The 20,862-nt window shown below is 42.3% G+C and overlaps 1 protein-coding gene across 1 annotated transcript in view; it reads right to left on the reverse strand.

Annotated features, from left to right (window-relative positions):
• The window catches only part of lrrk1 (leucine-rich repeat kinase 1), a 64,162-nt gene extending 44,638 nt beyond the window's left edge, over positions 1–19,524 (reverse strand). Inside the window, exons 1-6 of the mRNA XM_061068502.1 lie at positions 19,170–19,524; positions 17,759–17,887; positions 4,149–4,339; positions 2,355–2,526; positions 1,896–2,075; positions 358–494 (exon numbers count right to left, since the gene is read on the reverse strand). Of these exons, the coding sequence (XP_060924485.1) occupies positions 358–494; positions 1,896–2,075; positions 2,355–2,526; positions 4,149–4,339; positions 17,759–17,828 (750 nt within the window). The 5' untranslated portion in view covers positions 17,829–17,887; positions 19,170–19,524. The remainder of the gene's footprint in view (positions 1–357; positions 495–1,895; positions 2,076–2,354; positions 2,527–4,148; positions 4,340–17,758; positions 17,888–19,169) is intronic.
• Between the last annotated feature and the right edge of the window lie 1,338 nt (positions 19,525–20,862).

A 20,862-nucleotide genomic window follows, 5' to 3' on the forward strand; every position in this document is an offset into this window, starting at 1 on the left:
CACGCCAACCCCCCCCCCCACCCCACCCCCCGCGCGACGAAGTGTCCTCTTTTTTACAAACTCAAATCTGGTCACCCTAATTTATATATGGCCACCACAACAATATCAACAGCGAGCAACACATATCGATTTTCTATACGTTTTCTATGACATTTTATAAAAAGGCTGGCGCTAAATGAAATGTAATGTAATCTAATGATATCTTGAGGTACTTTAACTTTAAATTTAACTTAAAAACATTAAGTTACATTAATATTCCCACCATGTTTGGTGAAAATCTGTTCAAGTGTTTCGAGCTATATTGTTTAGGGTAGACCCTCACAGTGGCTTAGAAACCACTACTCCTGCGTTACAAACCTCCTTCAATTCTCCGTGGGATGTTTCCTGGAGCTGGAGTCTGAGGAGGTGTTTGCTGAAGGTTGGATGGTCCATCAGGGTGTAGGATGAGAATCCTGCTCCATTCTGCAGCAGGAAGCGAGCTATCTCCTCATTACCTTCAACACAAAACACACGACTCACTCTCTCTTTCCACACTAGCAGAGGTTCGTTCAGTGTCTTTCACCATGTGTTTCGCAAGAGACAGCATTTTCCCGGAAAAAAAGAAACATCAGCTTATTACAACCCACATTACACACATTTTCACACAAGAGATTTTCTATATTCATGACTAAAACCATCTTTAATATGAGGCTATACAATTCAAGTACAATACCTCATACTAATCCTCATGCAGTAGTGACATGAGTGAGTGAAATTACATTATGTAACATAGATCAGAGTGAGTGCCACGTGTATCTACAGTCATACTGCTGTGACTATCAGTGTAACGTTGCATCAGTGAATCCACCTCTAAGGAAGAATTCACATATTACACACATTAACTTCTAAGTAATTGTTGTCATTGGAAGGGATCTGTCATCTTAACTTCTTCATTCAAATACTTCAGGGTCACACTGTGGCAGACCAGCAGCAGGTGTTTGTTTGTTCATGTTTTTGTTGTGAAGCAGCTTGGTTGATTCCTGGGCTCAGCTCTGGGAGTAACATTCCTCAGTGAAGTAACGTTTATAGTAGGGGTGGGAATTTCAGGCACCTCAGGATTCGATTCTGGTGGCTACGATTTGACTATAAAATGATTATCGATGCATCTCACAAAGTCTGAACTGTTCAGGTCAAAATAACTTCTGATAGTATCAGTGATTATTGTGAAAGTGTAAAATGAGCAGAGGTCTGCGGCAGAGTGGAGGGAGGACACTCTGAAAAGGTACATGGCGGGAAACATGAATCGATTATGGCCACATCCGCATCGCTATTATAATACAACATAAGATGTTGCTAAAAGATAGTTTTCACATCATTACATCAATACAATTAATCTCAAAATCAAAACAAAGCCATTACACCACTAAGCATTACATGTATAATATTTATTTATTATAGATTCAGTGTTAATTAATCTAATGGGTAAATCAGTCTAATAGTTTGTCTTTATGTCTTAAAATTAGTCTAACCAACCTGCAGCATTTGAATGATCTCTGGGTGTAGAGCTCAGACAGTAAACAGAATTAGGGTGTTATTTAAGTTTTTAAGTAGTAATGTTTCTAGGCACCAAGAGACAATTTGAACTTGGAGGTAAATGACAGTATAAATTCCTGTACACAAATTCAGTGTTTTGAAGTGTGAAGTCTACTTTCTTTATAACACACGTTATTTCTTTGTATGCCCACTAGAGGCTGAGAGCATATTGCAGCACCATCTATGGAGGCCTGTGCCACGGTGTCTCATGTGAGTATAAACAAGATGTTGAATATATTTTGAAGGAACAGTGGATAATCGATCAGTAAAGAAGCCTTCTGTTATATGTTTAATGTGGAGTGTATACATGTCCGTCTCCCTACCTGCCTGTGCAGCAGCATACAGTGGCAGTCCAGTAACAACAGCAAAGTCATTGCTTTGGATGGCACAGTCCTTGGCATCAGCGTCATAGCTGTGGATCAGCAACCGGACCACATCCAGGTGACCCTGCTGGCAAGATGTGGCCAGCATCCAGTTGAGTAAGTCTCTCCTTAGACATGGACCTGAGAGGGAGCCAGAGACTTCCCATAATTCAACCCCTTTTATTAGACCCTCTCAGCCTGGTAAATACCCATCTCTTCCTCCACACCTGCAGTTTATAATGAATTGTAAAACATTTGTCATCTCCAATTTCAGGTCAAGCTTGGTAACATCAGTTGACTTCTCAGACTTGACACAGCTCATCTAGAGTTACAGGTTTTCACAGGCTGAAAAGTATCAACTGACTATTGATTAAAAACATTTTTTACAAATTAAAGGCCAGCCCTGTCTCTTTGTCCTACCTGGTATAGCATCCAGCAGCTCTTTGACCAGGCTGGTGTGGCCACAGTAAGCTGCCATGATGGCTGGGTTGCTGTTGGATGGCTCCTGGGGGACCGAGATACGAGCTTCTTTTAGCAGGTAACGCACACTCTCCAGATCACCATGCTGAGTGGCCGCACACAGGAGATGCTCCTAGAGATATATCAATATATGTATAAAAACACACACAATGATAGCTGACAGCCTGTTGAATATTCCTTTTTTGTATCTTTATATCCAGCTCTTATTGTTTATGGGAACCTCAATAAACCTGAAAAATTAGAGGTCTTGACCATCTTTCAGGGGATCTGATACAGTGATTCTATCACGGTGTAGTTCAGATGTGTTTGTATTCCTATCATAAATTTCTCTTACAATTTTTCGTATGGTGAGTTTGTACGAACATGCCACGTCAGCTTTAACAAACCCTTCTGTTATCATAAAAGTGTGTAAGCATCCCATATTCTACCATTACTATCAATTGTCATTGCTGCTCCCTACATTTTCTTATGTATAAATACTTTAAACACACTTTGCTATTATGTTAAAAACTGTTTTTGCTTATCCATGTCATAAATATTGTAAAGCTGTTGATGTGTTCAGCTAAACGGTTTGAGTCAGCCTGTGAGCGTTTTCTCTTGTTCTCCAATGAGCTTGGACATAACAAATGTTGGCTGAACCTCATTCTAGTCTAGACTCGTAAATTGTGTTCATACCAACACTCAGATTATGAGAAAATGGTAAATGCGCAAATATTTCCCCAAAGAACTTGTATGCAACATTTAGGAATAAATCTGTTTGTACAAACGGTTCTTGCATGAGGTCCAATGTTTTTTCCCGAACATATTACCACTGTACAGCAATCCCTGCACACACATTACTAAGACTGTGGAAGAAAACATATTACAATAGAGATGTCTGGGTGCAATTCACTTGGGAACTAGTGAAGTGAACTGAAGTCCATTGACAATACTCTGCAAAACACACACGACAACAAACAAAGTACATTAAGCTCACACTGGTCGGCACTCTCTCAGACAGTGGCTGCACCTAAAGACAATTCTACACTTGAAAGAAAGGAAAACACTAATTTTATGTTTTCTTTTTCTGAGCCTTAATGAAAGGTTTTAGACTTGAATGGAAAAAGAATGAAAAAACTTCCACAGTAACCATGGAAAAAGAAAAAGAATGTGGCTGGATGAAAAAACAAAAACACACACAAAATATTTATTTTTTATTTTCATTAGAATATTTCCCTTTGTAGTAAAAAAAAAAAAATCTTGTTCAAACATTAGCATCATCTGTGTTAGACGATGGTGTACAGCAGATTACTCAGACAATCATCAAATAAAGGTTTGATAATTTTAACTTTTACTTGTATCCTATATTTCAAGTCAATGTTGTAATTTTTATCTATATTGTTTGTAAAACTGCATTTTTGTTGTATCAAAGGTGCTATACAAATATATAATTAAAATTATTATTAATACATTTTATTATTATGTTGCGTGATTGCTGTAAATTAATGGTTTGCAGCACTTTTACCCCAAAGAATTATCTCTCTCTCTTTCTCTTTATCTCACTCTCTTTCAATCAGAGCCCCTTTTTTTGGGTGGATTTACTTAAACCAGATCAGCCGGGTGCGAGTATTAAGAAGTCCTGACCTGCTTATTACCAGCATATTACAGTAACCATAGTTTTCAGCATGCATAACATATGTTGTGGCACTGATAACTAAAGCCCAGCCACCACATGTGTATTTTGGGTGTACTCACCCCATTGATCAGGGGCTCCCCTGCACTGCACTCTGCGCAGCAGGCTCTCTGGATCAGCTCTCTGGCAGCCATCTCCTCTCCTTCTTTGTACGCCGCCTGGATGTTCTCCAGCGTGAGAGACGGAGCGAGGGCAGAGCCGGCCCCCATAGCATCCACCAACGATGCCTTGGCTCCCATTTCCTCCCCAGGGCCTGAGAGCAGAGAGACACACCCAAGAGAATAGAAAAATTAGGAGGACTTGTGAGGAGGAATGGGATCATATGGTGGTGTAGTGCAGGTTGAACACATCGCATTACTGTAGGCCTGTTATCAGCAGACACCCAGAACTAGGTCATCTTATTAAAGAACACTGTCCCAGCTGAGTGGATTAGTGCACAATGTGAACGAGTACTAAAAGGTAGAGCAGCACTTGACACTCAACTCACAAAGATATTAGGAATTACAGGCAAATACTTATACCAGTGCTCCTGGACTAAGAATGTCAATATCAAGTTAATACTCCTAATTCTCTGTGACTAATGACAGAAAAGAGTGCTGAGGGTTTCCAAATTTTTTCAAATACGTGGGGAAGGTTTTTTATATCTTTCGGATTCAAGTGTGAAATACAATTAAGCAACTGGATGTAAATTAATCTATAAATAAATAAAACATTCTGTGGAACTAATACACAAATATAGCTGACCAAAAACATGTGGCTGTGAAACAGATATTTAAATGAAACTGAGCTAGATCTATTGCCTGTTGTTTTTAAATGCCATCTGATGGAAGGTCTGACCCCAGTTTCCAGGGAAAATAACCACAAATCATTAAATTGTCATAAAAATCATATTAGGCTACCATCTTCATGAACTGCATTTGACACAATATAACTAATGTACTCTGTCATTGAATTAAAGACCATTTCACCTGTTTAGGAATATGTGCGTTCAGTGTATGCACATAAGCATTTGGCTAACACATAATTGCTAATTGAGAAGAAATAAATAGCACCAGTCCTGAGCATAACTGCAAGATCCAAATTGGATTAAGACTGCCCAAATGATTGCTGTGACAGACAGTCAAATAGACTCGTTCGATAACACAGATGTTCCACCCACAGTGAAACAGGAAAAGAGAACAGAAGTCCTCAATCAAAGTGGACTGTTTTCTTAGTCTTACATAATAAAGCTCATGTAGTGCGTTTATTTTTATGGTTCACAGCTCGTTGTGCTATTTGACTATAACGGCTTGTTCTAGCTCAGCTTTGACCAACAAATAATTGCTATGAGTAACATCCAGGGAGCCAAGCTACTCAATTAAGTTATTGCACTTCTAGATGTTTGTCATCTCCTGTTATTCCAGAATGCTTTCATGCTGGAGTCTTATTTGGAACAGCTAGAAGAGGCAGTACGGTGTAGCATTATCTATTAGCATCTATCAACAACCGGATATTGCTACATTGCTGTCAGATGTCATACAGTTGTAAAGGTCACCGCAGTGCACTTTATGGATCAAAAAAAAGCTACATATGTCATTGGTCAGACACCTTAAAACTATAGGAATGAGGAAGTGGATCTATGTATGTATTTGTTTATTATTTGTGTGATTGTTTATTATTTGTGTGATTATGTAAATATGGGGTTTTTGTAAAGGAAATGTGTTAAATATGGGGAAGTGACGTCCCGCCGGGAGGTGTGTGTTTTTTTTGGAGCTGCGGGCGGGCGGTGCGGCCAGTGGTTCGAGGAACTGGATATATAATTTACAACCGAAAGGATTTTTTCTCTGGAACGGGATTATTACCTGGGAGAATTTTGTAATGGCTTATATCGTGGACTGAACATTTTCTGGGCACTGGAAGGGGGTGAGAAAGCGTGGACTTTGATTTGTTTGCGGCACTCACCTCGCCACACCTGCAGACATTTTTGTTTTGGACGTTTGTTTGGGGATTATGTTTGGACCTGGGGTGGGAAAATATTGTTGTTTGAGTGTGTGTAAATAGCTTGTTTATGTTCACGGGTCCGCCAATGTTTGCGGGCATGAGCGAGGGGGGTTATTGGTGTTTTGTGTAAATACAGTATATAATAAGCAACCTGTTTGAGTGTTTTCCGTTTATATATATATTTAGTTAATTTTTGGTAAGACCGATAACTAGGTTATCGGTCCAATTAGGGATTTTTCGTTTATGTTAACTTGTTCAGGCAGCGTGCAACAAACACAGTGGGTCGGCTCCGCCCGTGTCCTTTAAATTTAATGCGTAGTAACTTTGCCCTGGGGTTGAAACAGGGCGATTTGTTACAGAGTGGTGGCCAGTATGGGGCCCAGTGGATGATAAAATTAAAATCGATATCGCTGTGACGGAGCATGTGCGTTTGTCCCGAGGAGTTTTTTTCTCCCGTCGGGCTTTTGTTTGTTTCAAGCTAAAATAACACGGGCCGAAAATTGTGTTTGATACAGCGAATTCTTCAGTATCACGGCACTTTACGTGTTATCTATATTTCATTAAGAATTAAGTTGCATAACTGTGTTGTTTTTTCCAATAACTGTATTAGATATTCAGTGACTGTTAAGTTTAATTAATTGATTTGTGGCATAACTGTGTTGTTTTTTCCAATAACTGTATTAGATATTCAGGGACAGTTAAGTTTAATTGATTTGTGAAGATTAGGATCAGAGCAGGGTAGCTGTGCAAACCGGGCCTACCTATATATATATATATATATATCTCTATACATACATGTATATTGCAACTACAGTACAGTGAATACATCCTTTTATTAACGAATACTGCAACATTACGCACACATTTCCCTGAGGGCTTAGCTTCACTTGTCAGTAAAATGGCGGCTTCAAGGCAGCAGGGGTCACCCAGGTGTGATGATGCACCTGAAGAGAGCTCACTGCCCCTCATCGATTTGGCTCGAAATATCCCTTCTCCTCCTGAAGATGACAATTATCGGCATGTTACCTGTAGACACAACCGCAGTGGCCTCAGTGAGGTAACCAGCATGCTGGAATCGATGTATCTTGACCCCCAGGATGAGGATCAACATCAGTCAGAGGACAGTGATGATAATGGAGCCATTGGAGTGGAGGAACATCTGCAGGACTTACAGTTAAAAATTGAGTCTTTGGAGAACCGGTTTAAGGAAGCAGCCGATAGTACGCTCAATCGGGAGGAGGGGCTCCGAGCAGCAATTGATGCAATGGCTAAGGAGGCGAAGGAGTATATTGACACAAGGCTGCAGAGATTTGATCAAGCTCTGGTATCCTGCCTGCAGCGGAGGGATAAACGGTGGGATGAAGAACTTAAGAAGACCATCAACAAAAGCCGGTCTTCATGGAAGCCTGTTAGTTTCTCCACTCCGGCTGTGGTCTTGTCTGCCGGCCGCCAAACATCTGTGAGAGATGGTTCACTCCCGGCCGCGGCCGCAGCTTCAGCTAAACCACCTATTAGAATGGAGTTTCCCCAGTTTGGTGACTCGAGGAGTTCAGCTGATGTCACTGATTTCATCGAACAGTGTGAGAACTTTCTTTCTTTAAGACCACTGAGTGACTTTGAGTTCCTGGGCACCCTTAACGCCGTTCTAAAAGGACCAGCACGGAGCTGGTGGTTAGCCGCTCGCAGCAAAATAGCTAATTGGGAGATGTTCAAAAATGCATTCCTGGAAGCTTTCTTGCCCACTGATTACCAGTCGGAGATTGAGGAGCAGCTCCGTTCTAGTGTGCAATCACCCGATCAGTGCCTGAGGGACTTTGCCTATGATCACCGGGCACTCTGCCTGAAGTGGAGTTCCGATATGGCAGAGGAAGAGGTGGTGCGGCGAATCCTCAGATCGTGTAATCCACGGCTGGCCAGTGGCCTACGTGGCATTGTGTCCACAGTCGACTAGCTGGTTAAGGTGGGGTCTTTGATCGAGAAAGACTGGAGCAACTCCAAAGACTATTGGAACCGCGTTCAGCAGTCCCACTCTTCAGACCGTACTAGCAAAAAATCCAGCAGGAAACCTGAACATGGGCAGGGCCGTGGACATGGTGCGGATGTGGCATCGGTTCTGGGCAGTCCAACCCTCCTGGTCGTACCAGTAAGGATCAGAGGATCACACGGAGATGCCGTCCTTGACTCAGGCTGCACATACACATTGATGAACAGAACCTTATGGAACAACCTAAGGAGGGCTGGAGAGACTCTGAACGTGAGTGAAGTCCCGAGGTTCGTTATGGCCAATGGACATGAGAGTAAGGCTCTAGGGAAAACTAACCTGCTCCTCACCCTCAATGACACTCATGTCTCCATCAGCGTTCATATATTGAGTGATGATCAGCTGTATATGCCTCTACTACTCGGGTTAGACTTTATGTGTGCAAGCCAGATAGTCTTAATGCCCCACCTTAGGAAGTATGTCATGCCAGGGGGGACAGAGCACAAGTTTTTAACGAAAACCCGGGATGCATTGCAGTGGGGGTTTCAAGGCTCAATAATCAATTTTTACGTAGCAGTATTTGAAGAGGCTAGCATCAAGCAGCCAAGCCTGCCTCTAGTAGAGGCTCAACCGGTGGTGGTTAGGCCACTGCTGCAGAAATGGCCTACAGTTTGGACAGAGTCCACAGGTGCAACTGAAATCGTAAGGCACAAAATCATGACCACGGATGAGCTGCCAGTGCGAAAGAGAGCCTATAGAGCATCGGTACATAAGCAAGCAGTCATCGAGGAGCAGATTAAGAAGATGCTCAGTGATGGTGTGATAGAGCCTTCCTCGTCGGCCTGGGCCTCCCCAGTGGTCTTAGTCCCAAGGAAGGATGGGACACCCCGTTTCTGTGTGGACTATAGAAGCCTCAACGCCAAAACGCATCACGATGCATATCCAATGCCGTTGGTGCATGAAATTCTGGAGTCCATGCAGGGGGCCCGATATTTTAGCTCACTGGATCTCCAGAGTGGTTACTGGCAGGTGGCCATGGACGAAGAAAGCAAAAGGAAGACCGCCGTGACCACCCATCTAGGCCTCTTCCAGTTTAGAGTTATGCCATTTGGACTGCGGAACGCAGGTGCCACTTTTCAGCGGTTGATGGAATCTGTCCTTGGGGAGTTAAAGGGGAAAATCTGTTTCGTGTATATAGATGACATCATCATTTTTTCCAAGACTCAGGAGCAGCATTTACAAGATCTGGATGCTGTCTTCCAAAAGCTGCATGAGGCCAGCCTAACCCTCAATGTGAAGAAATGCCATCTTCTTCAGACTCAGTTAACATTTTTGGGGCATATAGTATCAGGGGAGGGTGTAGCCGTGGACCCAGCAAAGATTGTGGCCATATCAGCCTATCCAGCACCAACAGACTTGAAGAGTCTCCAAAGATTCCTTGGATTAGTGGGCTGGTACCACAAGTTTCTACCTAGACTAGCGGACATTGTGGCTCCACTGAATAACCTCAAGAGGAAAGGGGTATTGTGGGAGTGGACTGAGCAATGTCAAGACGCCTTCGAACATCTCAAGATGATGTTGCAGTCACCACCAGTGTTGGCTCAGCCGCAGCCGCTCCTTGGCTTCCAGGTGCACTGTGATGCCAGCGACGTGGGACTAGGGGCCGTCCTGATGCAGACTATTGACGGGGAGGAGAAGGCCATAGCCTTTGCCTCAAGAACACTGCAGGGTGCAGAACTGAGATACTCCACCTCGGAGAAGGAGTGCCTAGCTGTCGTCTGGGCAGTGGAGAAGTGGCGACACTACCTAGAGGGGGAGATGTTCCAAGTATTCACGGACCACAGTGCTCTAACCTGGGCCTTTAACTGCCCTAAAACGTCGTCTCGCCTGACCAGATGGACTCTGCGGCTCCAGCCTTACTCCTTCAGAGTCAACTATAAGAAGGGCTGCTGTAATATTGTCCCTGATGCACTATCCCGGGCACCGCCATTATCAGAAGGGAACGTTTGTGTTGCGGTTCCAAAATCAAACTGGTCTGCCTTACCCAGCTCCCTTCAAGATATTGAAAGTGCCCAGCAGTCTGACACACTTTGTAAAGAGCTTGGCCTTTCCATCGAGCAGCCCACACCTGGTCGCATTCACTATGAATACCAACAAGGAGTGTTGTACCGGGGTGTGCCTTCAAAGTACGGGGGATTTAATTACCAGATGGTTACCCCAGATGTATTGGTGCCAGAGTTTCTGGTTTATTTTCACAACAGCCCTTTTGGAGGACATCTAGGGAGGATGAAAACCCTCCTGAAAATATTGGAGGTGGCGTGGTGGCCAACGGTCCGAAAAGATGTGTGGAGCCATGTCCGAGCCTGTTCTGTGTGCCAGCAATATAAGCCATCCAACGAGAAACCAGCTGGGCAACTCCAATCCACAGAGGTCAAGGTTCCAGGAGAAATGATTGGAGTAGACTTCATGGGACCCCTACCACTAAGCAAAGGCCGGAATTCAGTGCTGATGATAGTCGTGGATTACTACACCAAATGGGTGGAGCTTTTCGCCCTGAAGGATTCTAAGACGCCAAAAGTCTGTCAGGTCCTGAAAAATGACATTTTCACTCGCTGGGGGGTTCCCAAGTACTTGGTGTCAGACCGAGGCCCCCAATTCACAAGCCAGCTGATGGCTAGCCTTTGTCAGTCGTGGGGCGTAACCCATAAGCTCACTACGGCCTACCACCCACAGACCAATCTGACAGAGAGGGTCAACAGGACCTTGAAGACCATGATCGCCTCTTTTGTGGGGAATTACCATTATGATTGGGACCGGTGGCTGCCAGAATTTAGGTTCGCGATCAACACTGCAGTGCACGAGACCACTGGGGTGACCCCTGCAATGTTAGCTCTTGGTCGCACCCTCAAAGGCCCACTGGAGCGTCTCATACACCAGTCCCCTGCACCTAGCTCATCAGCATATCACATCCTACACTCACACACACATTTGCTGGAGGAGGTTGAAAGGCATGTTGGGGTGGCCAAAGCTAGACAAGCCAGATATTATAATGCACGACGCAAAGATGTACACTTTGCTGTTGGGGATCTGGTCTGGGTTAGGGCACATCCTTTGTCTAAAGCCTCAGCTAAATTCTCTGCCAAATTTGCACCCAGATGGTCAGGGCCTGTAAGGGTAGAGAAAAGGTTAGGTCCTATTAATTACCGAGTTCGTTGGGTGTCTGACAAAATGAAGGTGGACAATATAAATGTGGTCGACCTGAAACCCTACTATGGTCCCGATAAGCCGCTGGCTGGGGGGGGGGGGATGTAAAGGTCACCGCAGTGCACTTTATGGATCAAAAAAAAGCTACATATGTCATTGGTCAGACACCTTAAAACTATAGGAATGAGGAAGTGGATCTATGTATGTATTTGTTTATTATTTGTGTGATTGTTTATTATTTGTGTGATTATGTAAATATGGGGTTTTTGTAAAGGAAATGTGTTAAATATGGGGAAGTGACGTCCCGCCGGGAGGTGTGTGTTTTTTTTGGAGCTGCGGGCGGGCGGTGCGGCCAGTGGTTCGAGGAACTGGATATATAATTTACAACCGAAAGGATTTTTTCTCTGGAACGGGATTATTACCTGGGAGAATTTTGTAATGGCTTATATCGTGGACTGAACATTTTCTGGGCACTGGAAGGGGGTGAGAAAGCGTGGACTTTGATTTGTTTGCGGCACTCACCTCGCCACACCTGCAGACATTTTTGTTTTGGACGTTTGTTTGGGGATTATGTTTGGACCTGGGGTGGGAAAATATTGTTGTTTGAGTGTGTGTAAATAGCTTGTTTATGTTCACGGGTCCGCCAATGTTTGCGGGCATGAGCGAGGGGGGTTATTGGTGTTTTGTGTAAATACAGTATATAATAAGCAACCTGTTTGAGTGTTTTCCGTTTATATATATATTTAGTTAATTTTTGGTAAGACCGATAACTAGGTTATCGGTCCAATTAGGGATTTTTCGTTTATGTTAACTTGTTCAGGCAGCGTGCAACAAACACAGTGGGTCGGCTCCGCCCGTGTCCTTTAAATTTAATGCGTAGTAACTTTGCCCTGGGGTTGAAACAGGGCGATTTGTTACACAGTACGTGTATGGATCATTCACTCATTTACAACTCTGACACTTGATGTGAAACAAGCAGAGCATGGCCTCAGTTCACCAGTGCACTTCTTCAAGTTGTATTAGTCCTGTGCAAAGAGGAGCCACAACATGTGTTTTCAACTGTAAGAGATGTGTTATGTTGCTGCACAGAATAAGACTGTCAGTTTAGAATTGGCTTTTGGAAATTGTAGGTTAACAGCTTGGCTTTCTTTTTCAGGGCTATTGTTTTTACAACACACTTTACGTAGATTAGTAAATAAAGTCTCTGCTTCTACATCATTTTATGGTTATTAACCTCACCAGCAAACACTTGTGCTTCCTATTTTAGCTTTGTCTGAGCTGCATGTGCCTGTTTCCTGCAGACCAGTGCGTTTATTTTATGAATAATTTAATACAAAGAGAGTCTGACTGGCCTGCTGAGGTTACATGAGAAAGGCTGAGACATGGAAACCATTAGACCCCCATGTGCCTCCCATCCACCATCAATACTCCTTTTGATAGCTTCCCCCAACATGTCTGAAAGCTGAAGAAGACCTTGGGAGGGATGAGGCTGCCAAAATCTCCTCCAATACTGAACTGTCCCTTTCACTTGTCTATCAGATTTAAAGATCAAAAGAAATGCACACTTATGACTTTTGCTACGTGAACAAACAAAAGTGTTGACTAAAAAGCTATGCGTTTTAAGCAGTGGATGTGATTAAAGGGGAGCAGAGTAAGGAAGAGGAGGAGAATCTTTTTTGAGAAAAATGAGAGGGACTTGAGCCACAATTTAAACAAAGGATCCTGTTACAGAAAACACACAGACAGAAAACCCTCAAGTAAGGAAAACTGATAAACCAGCTAAGCATGTAACAATCATAACACACACTCGTTTATATATCAAAAAAACATGAGACCAAGGATAGACATGGCACTGAAAACCGAGGTGACAGACCCGGGTGAATGAATACGAGGGACACTGGAATCATTCTTCATTCAATCTTTTATTTTACAGCAGAACTAAGAAAGAAACTATGGTGGATTGAAGTCGTCACAGTCGTCACACTGAAGGCCGGCGCATGCTTCTGCGTTTTCACGGGAACGGAGACGCAAGAGCCCTTCCGGGCCCCTCACGGCCCTTCCTACGTCCTTACGTGCGTCGGCCAATTTTTCTAACTAGACGGCAAAGCCCTGCAAGCGTCACCCGGCCGCGAGGGCTGTGATTGGTCTGCTGACTACATCATTTCTGGAGTCGCATTTCCGGTTCATGCCCGGAAACCACGGAAGATTTAGAAGAACGAATATGGACCAGATAGAAGAGCACTTGGCAGAAGAGATCCGACACTATGTCCACTAGTATAACCCGTCACTAACCGGCGGATTTTTCCGCCAGAAAAAGGCTCTGCGGAGCCGCCGTGGCGAACACACGAAGAAGAGCCGACTTCGACAAAAAACATTACTGCGCCTAGTGTTCTGGCGGGGAATTGCATGGCAACACGCGCAACGGTTGGAGAACCATGAATGACAACGAGTCCTGCGTTACAGCTGCGTGCCTGCGTGCCCCTGACGACGCAGAAGCATGCGCCGGCCAAACAGTGGTCCCTACACAATCAGATCAGAAAGCGATACAATCACATCAAACCACATTCGGATTGGTTCTGGGCCACATGTGTCAACAGTGTGAATACAAGTCCGTCCTGGGCCACATACAAAGGACCTCCTACTCAGCTGACGTCCTCTGACACGCAGCAGTTTCACTACGAATCGAACATATATTTTCTCTTATCGTTGATTTGTTTGTGACCACCGCCACAATATCAACACTGTTTACCAGGATCAATTCTTTCCTTAAATTGATTAAATCTTTCTTCAGAGAGTGAATCAACTCCTCTCTTGCTTACTCTCTGTCACAGACACACAAAGGGACATATGACACACTTGTGTACTCAGACTGGGTAAAAACAACATTACGGCTCTATCTTCGTATTTGTTTATAGGGCGGGGAAGTGAGATCAGCCTGTGTGATCTCACTTCCCCTTGAGATCGGTTCTAGATACAAGTCTAACATAAAAGGAGTTGGAAAAAAATAAATAAAAAAAGGATTGACACGTCTGCTTAAATAATTCAGCAATAACTTGATTACCAAAAGTAAATTTTCTGTCAATAGAGAAATTAATTGATTTACTAATCATCAAATCTATTCATGCTGGCAGATTTGCCACATCACATCTAGCTGGTCTGGCTCCCAACTAATCGGATAGGCTTACCAGCCAAACCTTTCCATACAACTGTACTGTTCATGCCAGGACCCTTTTTGACTATAGTGCTGCTTCACTCTCATCTGATGTTTCCAGCAGTTTATCTATTCAATGGAAGCAAAAGTGCTACAGAAATGTTTTGAGAAAAGCAAGTATCAGAAAAACTGCCGCGAGTATCATTTATATTTGAAAAAACATTCTTGTAAATTAAATAACCAATACATATGAGCAGGGATGCTTTAGTCTCTGTGAGAAGCTTTGTGTAGAAATTAAAAGTTTATCCTCAAGACACCAAACACTTTTACTTTCATTCCCTCGGTGCTGGACCACAAGAAGGAACCAGTTTCACCATCCACCGTGGACAGTATTCAGCACTCACGGCCAAAACACAGACTGTTGGGCAATCTGTTGGGCAGGAGACTCAGCTCATGTTTGCACTCGATGGAATGACCCTGTATTGGATACTTCAAAAGCAAAATATATCTGTATATTTGTATAGTCTTGTTTTGTGAAGTCTGAAGGCTCTGACAGACAGCAACCAATCTCTTTCAACCGTTTTACGTTTGTGAATGGTGACTCAGTGATCCGGGGGGGGGGGGGGGGGGGCAACAACCACACACAGGCTTCTTTTATTCTATGAAGCACTGGAGTTAAGAAGGGACCGCTTAACTGTGCGGCTCTATAAACAGATGGTGTGTGTTTTACATACATTTTGTGTGTTCAGTTGTTATAAGTTATGTTTGTTTGTGTTATTCTTCAACATACAACCACTACTTTCATTTACAAATATAAAGCTTCTCTGTCTTTCATTCTCCAACCAAATCACATACTGTTGAGAGTTTAGTAGGTGGATAGTAGGTTGAGATATTGCCTGAAGCCACCACTCCCAAAACAGCTCCTTATTATTTTGAACGATAATGCCAGTCTCATTTACGCAGAAAAAATATACTTGCATCAGTGTCACAAACTAAAAAAAACCTCTGAAATGTAATATTTCTTTTTGAGGTCGCTGTAAAGCCTCTAAAGCAACATTTGCTCAGCAAGGACATATCCCACTAAAATCCTCCACAGTGTAGCTCACCCGCATGTATATGAGTGAGATGCATTCAGAGGATGGCATCAGAACCAGGTTAATGGTTTCTCATAAACAGCTGATGCAGCATTAATGAGCTCTGCAGAAGTCATCAGATCTATAACATCTTCAGAGCACACTGGCTGATCCAGATATAATAACCATAATCTGGTAGCACAGAGCAGATTAGAGGCTCAGTGCGTGTTACATGTGCAGCATACAAACAAGGCTCCATCACCATTTAGCTCTGCCCCTCTGCTTCTCCCTCCTACTAACCTGCTCATAGCGAAACAACGAATCCTGTTCTTCCTCGTGCCACCATTGCATAGACAGCCGACAGTTTTCTTTTCATGGTTTCCTTTCAACTGCTGCGTGACTTTTCCTTAGCATCCTAACCCATCGTAGTTTGTGTTCTCTGGATAATCTCCCCTCTGTTCCTCTCCCGCTGACTAGCTAAGGAGAGCGGGAGGATGGGGAGACAGAGGTACTGAAACAGGAGGAGAAGGAGGGGGGGGGCAGTAGGGAGTGGGGAATGATGCTCCTTTGTTTAAGAGCGACACCAGCCTCTGAGTTTCCTGTCTCTCTCCCCCTGGCAATGTTCAGGTCTACTGCACACTCACACTCTATCTGATGGATCCTATCACCACTTGCAAGTGTCCAAAAAGTCATTACCAAAATGTGAAAACCACAAAAACAATCACTTTCAATCAATTTAAACAGGGAAAGGAAGAAATACTTCATACAAATCAACCAAGCTGCAACAATTGTTTCTGAAATTCTGTTTGATAAATGATACTTATTATATATTAAAATATATTATTATATATCCATAAATTACCTTCTCCTTTCTCTTATCTTTGTATCAAATTTAAGTTAGACTTCCCCCTTTCTCTATTTGTCCATGTGCATGGTACCATTCCTTTTCTCTCGCCCTCCCAGATCAAATGACTGCAGCAGACAAAAAGCAGCATACACACTCTAATTTTGGTGTAAAAGATATTTAGAAGATTTTTTTTTCTCTCGAGCTCTGTCCGTTTCTATCTACACAGTTTGCAGAGAATTGACCATGACCAGAACCTGCATCTTAACAATATCAGCCTTTGGAAATGAACGGCTTGCCCAATTTCTGTGGATCAGATATGACAAAAGGGCCCAAAATAGGAAACAGCAAAATGTATTACTGGGGTGCCAAAATACATGGTGGAAAATTTTGGTTGTGCCTAAATTCGTATAGAAGTTAGGCAGACCGTTGAAATCAATTGCAAAATGTCACATGGAATTTCTCAGACACAGAACACAACGTTGGCTTGATAAAAGCATGAATGATTTGACATCATGAACACCAAGTCAAAAACCCTCACAGCACAGATCGTTTGTGCCAGTTGCTGAGAACACAGTATTTGTGGTGGTACAACTCAGGAGCTGTAAATTAATTATATAATCCAGATACCTGTTTTCATTAAGAGTGAGACTTTGCAGCGGGGATACTGGTTAGCATTAAATCAGTTGTAATCACTTGTTTTTGTCTCTGCTTTTTTTTGATATTTTCCCTCACTCACAAAGAAAAGTGGCAGTGGGATATAGGAGGAAAAGACAGCAAGCGAAAAGAAAGCGAGAGAAAAGAAAGCAAGAGAAACAAAAGCAAGAGAAAAGAAAGCGTTAAAAGTGTTCAGTTGTTAAAATGTGTTGAAATTGTTAGAAAATTGGCTGAGATTCACTGTTAAGTGAAAGAGGCTAAAATAGTTTTTTATCAAAATTTAAAGACTTTATTTAACATGCATGTTTTACAAAAAGCTTTCTGCAATGTATTTAGTTTTGACTTGACATAAAAGTAAGATTAAAATACGTCCAGTTCAATGTGAAAATTGACAATTAATATTATTATATAAATATAATTGCACATTACAATTACACTTATTGATGGTTAGTTGTTGACTACATAGAGACATTGACAAATCTGACATATGTTGCAGTGAATCATAATACTAGGTAGATAGTACGATGCGTATGAAAACTCTTTCTCTGTGTGTTCAGTGTTCTCACATACAGTCAAAAGGCAGCTTTGTGGCTATCAGCAATCAAAGTTTCAGTTCTGTTTTTGCTATATTTAAGCAGCGCTGCAGACTCTCTACACATCCATTTATTTCAGTTTACAGTCATAATCTTCATGAACCCTCCTGAAGCCGTTAACACCACACCAGGCTGTGTGCAGTGACATAATTTAGAGGGGGATGGATGAGAAACAGGCAGATAACTCACTGCTTTGTGGCTCCATGCTGCTGGGAGTGTCTCCGGAGTCCTGGGGAAGGCCGACAGACCAGTAAGACATTCCTCCTGGAGTCACTGATGATTTACCACCAGAGCAGAGGCATGGATGCAGCTATCACCCTGCAGTGAACGAAGACAAAAATCACTAAACCCTGAAGTACAAACTGAACATGACACGTTTCATACAGGAAGGATTTACGGCAGAGGTGCCATGTTGGATTCTAAAAGGTTGCGTATGTAATAGTACTGTGCTATGTTTAAGGTAAGACACACACACAGACTTATAATTATTTCATAAAAAATATATGTAATGTAATTAAGTTAAACTAGTTTGCTGTGATAAGGCTTGTTTGCAGTTTACTTTCTGAAACTGTTAAAATGACCTGCAGTTGAGCCACAGTAGGTAAAGACCCACTGCTGGACTCAGAAGCATGGAGCTGCACCCCAGCTGCTGCACAAAGAGATGTGCATCTGTTTATTCAAAGTTCAGCGAAGCTCGACTCAGTACACAGAACTTGAGAATAGATTGTTGCTGTTGTCGTGATCGACAACATCACCTTTGTTGATAGAGTCCTGGGCCGCCACTGCCACAGAACATCGGTTAGCATTGATAATTGAATTTGACTAATTAAATCATGATTTAGATTAATTTAAAAATACTTTAATTGCTTTAATTAACAAATGAATGCGAAATTTTATATAATTAAGTTAATGATCTAGTTAAAAAATATGTCATTATATTTTCAAATTTGAGTAAAATCTAATAATAAACTAGAAGATAAATAGAAAGAAAAAGAAAGAAGAGAATTTAAATTTGTGTTTGCGTTTGTTGGCAAGTATTGGCACTGAAAAAAAGGTATCACTGAATAATGAAACACAAGCATAAAAAATTTACATTTTAATTTGACCAGTACTTGAAGTACTAGTATTTACAGTATACACTGTCAGTGTTCTGGCCACATATCTTTCCAGAAAAAAAAACATTAGACCTTCATCCCAAGCTCTGGATCATCATCATCTCCCCCTCTCTTCCATCCTCCCACACACACGCGTGAATGTGTGGGTGGGTGTCATCAGGTGGGCTTTACCAGCCACTGAGATTAATGTGAATGGACCCCCCACTGTCACTCTGATTGCTACCACATACTGTAAAAACCACACGTTTGGAGCATGTTGTAAAAGATGAGACGTTTCTAAAATCCACTGACATTTAAAACCAGTGAAACCCATCAAAAAGAGAAAGTTTGAACACTGAATTACAGCATTACATCACAGTTACTATGAACTAATAGGCAGCAGAGTACAGCCCACTGGTGTTTTTCTTCAACCACAGCGTCACGTACCGACTCATGAAAACATGAGCTGTCACAGTGGCACCAGCCTAAAGTGACAATAAACTCACCGCATGCTCGGAGCTCCAGACGGTTCAGCGCAGTAAACTTCTTACAGGCGGAGAGGACTCAGATTAGTGTTGGACATCAACATTTGTCTGAACTTCCTGATTCCGCGATGCAAACTTTCCAATCCACACACACACGCACACACGCACGCACACACAAGCTGTCAGGGAGGACGAGGCGAGTCCGAGTGGGAAGAACGGATCCTTACTGCCCGTGTTGTTGGAGAGTTTGATACAAACCCAGTGGGCTCAGGAAGACCCTCCTGTCTACGCGTCTTCAACCAGCCTCAACAGCGGACATTTTTCATGGCATATAAATCAAAACTCATTGGTATAAATCACTCAACTCTACCGCAGTTGATACTTCTCCCCTCCTCTATGTGAGAGACGATCCGCCCCCACCACCCCTCTGATTGGTTTAGTTTTAGGAACGACGCATGATGATTGGTTAGTCTTGGAGAATAATATCAAGTTAGGCCAATAAGAGGCAGAATAGGGACGGTTCTTCTCCTGGCTACAGATATATAAAATGGAACGCCCCTTGTTTGATACAAAACGCCCGAGCCCTGCTCTGCGCACTTGTCTCACATGCCCGAAAAATGCAGAAGACATGTTTTCCACGTACTTCCCCATTTGATCTGAGCTGTTACCACACCACATTAAGGAGATAGTTGTCTTTTATTTACACAGCGTCTCGTTTTTCCACCCTGAAGCTGATTTTCATCGTCTCAGAGATAAGGTTGAAAAAGTAGGCTAGTCTTATAATTATAATAATTAGTTGTTGATTAGAATTGTCTCCAGTCAGCACCCCTAACCAGTTTATCCAGATTTAATCATCTAACAACAGCAGCTTCAGTGTTCCGTGTATGTAACCGGTTTTATAAGGGGCAAATAAAAAAGACCCCCAGCTCTGAGGTTTTACATTTTTATATTTGCATAAAGCACACTTTCAACCTTTTATTTATCGTTGACCGAGACCAGTCAAACCAATATTAATACCAATTATTACCAATATTTTTAAAAATAAACTCAGAATATCTATCATTTAAATGTACCTTTCATTTGTAAACTTCATTAGTAATAAATGTGTTTTGTCAGGCCATGCTATATATGTTGTGTTTATATGTGTTCATCATGGCAACCAAGTGAATATAAATCACCCTTCCCAAGATCCAAATTCATTCATGTGTTAATGTATAGACATATTTGTAATGTATATATTTGTGTGTGTATGTGTGTGTGTAGGTGTGTGTGTGTGTGTGTGTGTGTGTGTGTGTGTGTGTGTGTGTGTGTGTGTGTGTGTGTGTGTGTGTGTGTGTGTAAGATAGATTATTCTAAACCAGCTGAAAATAATGGCACAATGTGTTTATTAAAATTTTTTATTCAAAGATTCTATTTCAATACAAAACTAACGTGAGAAAAGACAGAAACAGACTTGGTCTCCATGTGAGATAATAAACAACCGCTCAAACATACAGTATATGTTGGTTACACACTCACACGCACACACACACAAATATATATATTAAAAAAAAGTTGACACTATCCAAAGAATGGTGGTGTGACGTTGTTGTTGTTGTTACAGGACTATGGTATTTACTGGAAAGGTAAATATTACCTTAGAAACACAGTTCCTTCAAATATTTAAAAGGGAACTCACATTCCCCTCAGCAGAGAGAACATATCATTGTATTTT

The sequence above is a fragment of the Limanda limanda genome, chromosome 3 (assembly GCF_963576545.1).
Source record: "Limanda limanda chromosome 3, fLimLim1.1, whole genome shotgun sequence".
Lineage (NCBI taxonomy): Eukaryota > Metazoa > Chordata > Actinopteri > Pleuronectiformes > Pleuronectidae > Limanda > Limanda limanda.